Genomic DNA, 5,000 nt, shown 5'->3' with positions numbered 1-5,000 from the left:
AGAGATCTTTGTGTACACGTTACTGTGTTTGTGTTTTTGTCAACTTAATACAAATTTCCCTAAACCCGCAGGAACGAGAGCGACGCGGCGTTGTGGAGACGCAACTGGCCCGACGTAACGACGAGGTGAGGGGACTGCGGGAACGTGTTCACTTGCTCGAGCACATCCTACACAAAGGGGACAAGGATTACGCGAATAGACTGAAGGACGTCAACACACTCACCATCGAGGTCACGGCACTCAGGTCAGATGAGGTCGCCATCCTACCTTATTTATTATTATTAATTTTTAATAATTATGGAAAGGAGAAAGAGTGAGAGGGGGTAGGGGCGGAGATGAGAGGGAGAGGGAGGGAGAGAGGAGGAGGAGGAGGGGAGAGGGAGAGGGATAAAGAGAGAGAGAGGGAGGGGGGGAGAGGGAGGGGGAGGGGGAGGGGGGAGGGGGAGGGGGAGGGGGGAGGGGGAGGGGAGGGGGAGGGGGGGGAGGGGAGGGGAGGGAGAGGGGGAGAGTTTAAATTCAAATTCAAAATACTTTACTCCATTAAATACATTGGTTATTCTTTTTACAGAGAAAGGTATTTTACTGTATATGTAAATATAAGATACCCATAGAATTAATGACAGTACATAGTCATGCCTACTTGTATATATTGAAACCTGATGTCATTGGTGATTTAATTTTTTTTAATGTATTAGAGTTTCTGATATTATTTGGTAATTTGTTCTAAATCATGGAATAGCCACTTTGGATAAAACTCTTGGATTATTTTGTGATTTAGTACGCAAGTGTCATAGTTACATTTGTTTTGTACTTTTAGCCAATTTAGTTTGTTTATGTATGGGGTAATGTGGTCATACTCATTTACGTTACCAAGAATACAGAGAACCAGTGTTTGTATTACGGATATACTAGTTCAACGGGGATCTTGTTTTTTGTGTGGCTAAGGTAAATTAGTGTGCCCATTACTTTTATATGGATGTTGTCGACGTGGTTCTCAAATGTTATGAATATGTCAATGTGTACGCCTAGGTTTTTTAATGAAGTGATCGGTCTTATGTAGCTGTCTTCAAATTTTAAGGTGGTGTTTACTGGAATTTTGGCGACTACCTATGAAGATACATTGTGTTTTATCTGGGTTTATCTTGAGGCCATTTGTGTCAAAGTATCCTTTTATTAGTGTCAATGTCTCCTGGGTCTTTTTTATTAGTTCATCTAATACTGAATCACTGCGGAGAAATTGTGAATCATCGGCGTATTGAACAATAAAGCAATTTTGGGCTATAGGTGTTGAGTCATTCACGAATATATTAAATAGAATTGGGCCTAATATAGATCCTTGTGGAACACCGAAAGATACTATCTGTTTTGTAGATATTTCCTCGTGAATTTTGACTGATTGGTCTCTGTTACTTAGATAACTTCTGAAGCAGTATGTATCGATGTTGTGATATATTAATTTACTAAGGAGGATTTCGTGGTTAACCCTGTCAAAAGCCTTGGATAGATCGCACAGTGTTAGCAAGTTTATTTGATTGCTGTCTATGTTCTCATAAATTTTATTTGTGATCTTCAATAATGCTGTTTCAGTAGACAACTTACTTCTGAAACCATGTTGTGATTCGGATAGTAGGTCATTTGTCTCCAGAAATAATGTCAATTGGTCTGCTACGATTTTTTTCGAGAACTTTAGACAGTATAGGCAATATGGTAATCCGTCTGTGTTTCCGGATTTGAAAACTGGTGTTATTATGCCATGTTCCAAAGCGATGGGAAATTACCAGGGACTAGAGATGTGTTAATGATTATCGTAAAATGTAATAAAGCGAAAAGCAATGCCATCTGCTCCCACAGCATTAGTTTGACGCAGGTGTTTTATTGTTAGGATTACTGTTTCTATTTTTACACGTTGTGGTCTGAAAGTATTTGCTAGTTACCTTATCCTACCTGCATTTTTCTGAGATCTGGAAGCGTTTGTTTGTTTGTATGTGAGATGTCCAATTTTTGTGAAGAAATCGTTAAATTAATTAGCACTAATACTGGTGTTTAGATGATCTCTCTGATTTTTTTTTTTTTTTTTTTGGTACGACTGTTTGAACTATTTTCCATGTTTTAGCAGAGTCTTTTTTTTACAATTTGTTAATTTATTTCTAAAATAATTAGCTTTGGCTCCTTGTATAAGTGATATGACATTTCTCTTTTTTTGTTTGTAGTTTTTATGGAGTCCTATGTTGTGTGTGTCATTTTTTTAGAGCTTTATGAACGCTATTTTTATCTGCTATTATTCTCTTAATGCAGGAGGACGTCTAAAAGCTTTAGTAGAAAATGGATCGATGGCGTTTATGCTGGCATTGATCCCTTCCGTAAAGGCATTTACCTATTTGTCTACATTATCTGTTTGCAAAATTTCTAAAACAGTTCCTTGGCAATTAATCGCTGGCATAATGACTGAGAGTCGTAGTTGGTCAATTCTCGAAAACTTTTTTTTGACTGGTGGTCGTTTTGATTTCTTTAAATTAAGCCTCACCGTTATGAGTTCGTGATCGGCAACATGGCATGGAATGACGTTTGTATGGAGTAAGAAGTCAGATATCATGTTATTATTACATCAATTAATGATGAAGTGATTTCTGTGACCCTTGTAGGTTTGTTGACTATTTGTTCTAATTTGTTTTTCCTGGTTTTCTTAAATAATTTTGCCTTAGGTTTATTCAAACCATCATTTAAATCACCCAGGATGAAAAGAGGTTTCTTATTAAGTATCATTTCTCTAAAAAGTTTTTCTATATAATCAAAAGATTCAGAGGAACCATGAGGATGTCAAATTCTTCCAAAAGCCAAAAAGACACAGACACACCAAGAACCTTCCCTGTACAACGAGAGGGAGAGGGAGAAGGAGAGAGAGAGGGAGAGGGAGAAGAAGAGAGTGGGAGAGGGAGAAGGAGAGAGAGGGAAAGGGAGAAGGAGAGAGAGGGAGAGGGAAAAGGAGAGAGTGGGAGAGGGAGAGGGAGAAGGAGGGAGAGGGAGAGGAAGAAGGAGAAGGAGAGAGAGGGAGAGGGAGAGGGAGAAGGAGAGAGAGAGAGGGAGAGAGAGAAGGAGAGAGAGGGAGAGAGAGAAGGAGAGAGAGGGAGAAGGAGAGCGAGGGAGAAGGAGAGCGAGGGAGAAGGAGAGAGAGAGAGAGAGAGAGAGAGAGAGAGAGAGAGAGAGAGAGAGAGAGAGAGAGAGAGAGAGAGAGAGAGAGAGAGAGAGGGAGGGAGGGAGGGGGAGAGGGAGAGGGATAAGGAGAAAGAGGGAGAAGAAGAGAGAGGGAGAAAGAGAGAGAGAGAGAGAGAGAGAGAGAGAGAGAGAGAGAGAGAGAGAGAGAGAGAGGGAGAGGGAGAAGGGGAGGGAGAGGGAGAGGGAGAGGGAGAGGGAGAGGGAGAGGGAGAGGGGGAGGGAGAAGAAGGGAGAGGGAGAGGGAGAGGGAGAGGGAGAGGGAGAGGGAGAGGGAGAGGGAGAGGGAGAGGGAGAGAGAGAGAGAAGAGAGAGAGAGAGAGAGAGAGAGAGAGAGAGAGAGAGAGAGAGAGGGAGAGGGAGAGGGAGAGGGGAGAGAGAGAGAGAGAGAGAGAGAGAGAGAGAGAGAGAGAGAGAGGGAGAGGGAGAGGGAGAGGGAGAGGGAGAGGGAGAGGGAGAGGGAGAAGGAGAGAGAGGGATAGGGAGGAAGAGAGAGAGAGGAGAGAGAGAGAGAAAGAGAGAGAGAGAGAGAGAGAGAGAGAGAAGAGAGAGAGAGAGAGAGAGAGAGAGAGAGAGAGAAGAGAGGGAGAGGGGAGAGAGAGAGAGAGAGAGAGAGAGAGAAGAGAGAGAGAGAGAGAGAGAGAGAGAGAGAGAGAGAGAGAGAGAGAGAGAGAGAGAGAGAGAGAGGGAGAGGGAGAGGGAGAGGGAGACAGAGAGAGAGGAAAAGGGAGAAGGAGGGAGATAAAAAGGGAGAAGGAGGGAGAGGAAGAGGGAGAGGGAGAGAGAGGAAGAGGGAGAAGGAGGGAGAGGAAAAGGGAGAAGGAGAGAGAGGGAGAAAAAGGAAGGAGAAGGAGAAGGAGAAGGGGAAGGAGAAGGAGAAGAAGGAGGAGAGAGAGAGAGAGAGAGAGAGGGAGAGGGAGAGGGAGAGGGAGAGGGAGAGGGAGAGGGAGAGGGAGAAGGAGAAGGAGAAAGAAAGAAAGAGAAAGAAAGAAAGAGAGAAAGAGATAGTGAGTAGAGAAAGAGAGAGAGAGAGAGAGAGAGAGAGAGAGAGAGAGAGAGAGAGAGAGAGAGAGAGAGAGAGAGAGAGAGAGAGAGAGAGAGAGAGAGAGAGAGAGAGGGGGGGGGGCAGATAAAAACGAGGTCATACAAAAGAGACAGATAACCACACATAGAAAAAAAACGAGACATACAAATAACATACAATAAATCGACACACAACGAGAGTATCATTAGTCATCCCTCGAAGTAAAGAAAACGGATCATCTAACGGGCAAACTATAATAAATATGAATAAAAAAAATCAAAAGCTGAGAGCAAGACTCGCTATCAACAGGGATGAGAGAGAGGTGTTGTCACGCCACGTCAAGCTCGTAGAGTCCCTGAAGGTGGAGCTGGTGCGCCTCCAGAGGGAACTGATCACGTCGCAGAACAAGAGAGCTGTGATGGAGGAAGAGGTGGTACGGCGGGAGAAGGCGCATCGTTGGACGACGCTGAAGGTACAAGGATTTTACTTTTATTTATTTTTTATTTTATCATTGTTGGTTTTTATTTCTTACTTTATTGTTTTTTGTTTATTTAATTATTTTCATTTAAAATATTGTTTCCATTTGATTTGTTTTTTTCTATATACTGAATTATTTATATTTATAATTTGTATTTATTTAATTATTTTCATTTTTTCTATTATTTCTATATATTTTATTATTTCTGTTATTTTTTTTTACTTTCTACTCTTTTATGTTTTGGGTTATTTCATTAGGTGTTAATGAATTTGGTGGCGATGCTATATG

At 42.0% G+C, this 5,000-nt stretch overlaps 1 protein-coding gene across 3 annotated transcripts in view; it reads left to right on the top strand.

The window, feature by feature from the left end:
* Positions 1–5,000, top strand: part of LOC125027638 (cilia- and flagella-associated protein 58-like) — a 28,550-nt gene that overhangs the window by 20,637 nt on the left and 2,913 nt on the right. For all 3 annotated transcript variants that reach the window (XM_047616808.1, XM_047616810.1, XM_047616809.1), the window contains 2 exons: positions 72–244; positions 4,544–4,706. In XM_047616808.1, coding sequence (XP_047472764.1) covers positions 72–244; positions 4,544–4,706 — 336 coding nt within the window. The remainder of the gene's footprint in view (positions 1–71; positions 245–4,543; positions 4,707–5,000) is intronic.

This window comes from Penaeus chinensis, chromosome 7 (assembly GCF_019202785.1).
Source record: "Penaeus chinensis breed Huanghai No. 1 chromosome 7, ASM1920278v2, whole genome shotgun sequence".
Classification (NCBI taxonomy): domain Eukaryota; kingdom Metazoa; phylum Arthropoda; class Malacostraca; order Decapoda; family Penaeidae; genus Penaeus; species Penaeus chinensis.
The sequence above is the reverse complement of the archived record's forward strand: the minus strand, read 5'-3'. Positions and strand labels throughout refer to the sequence as shown.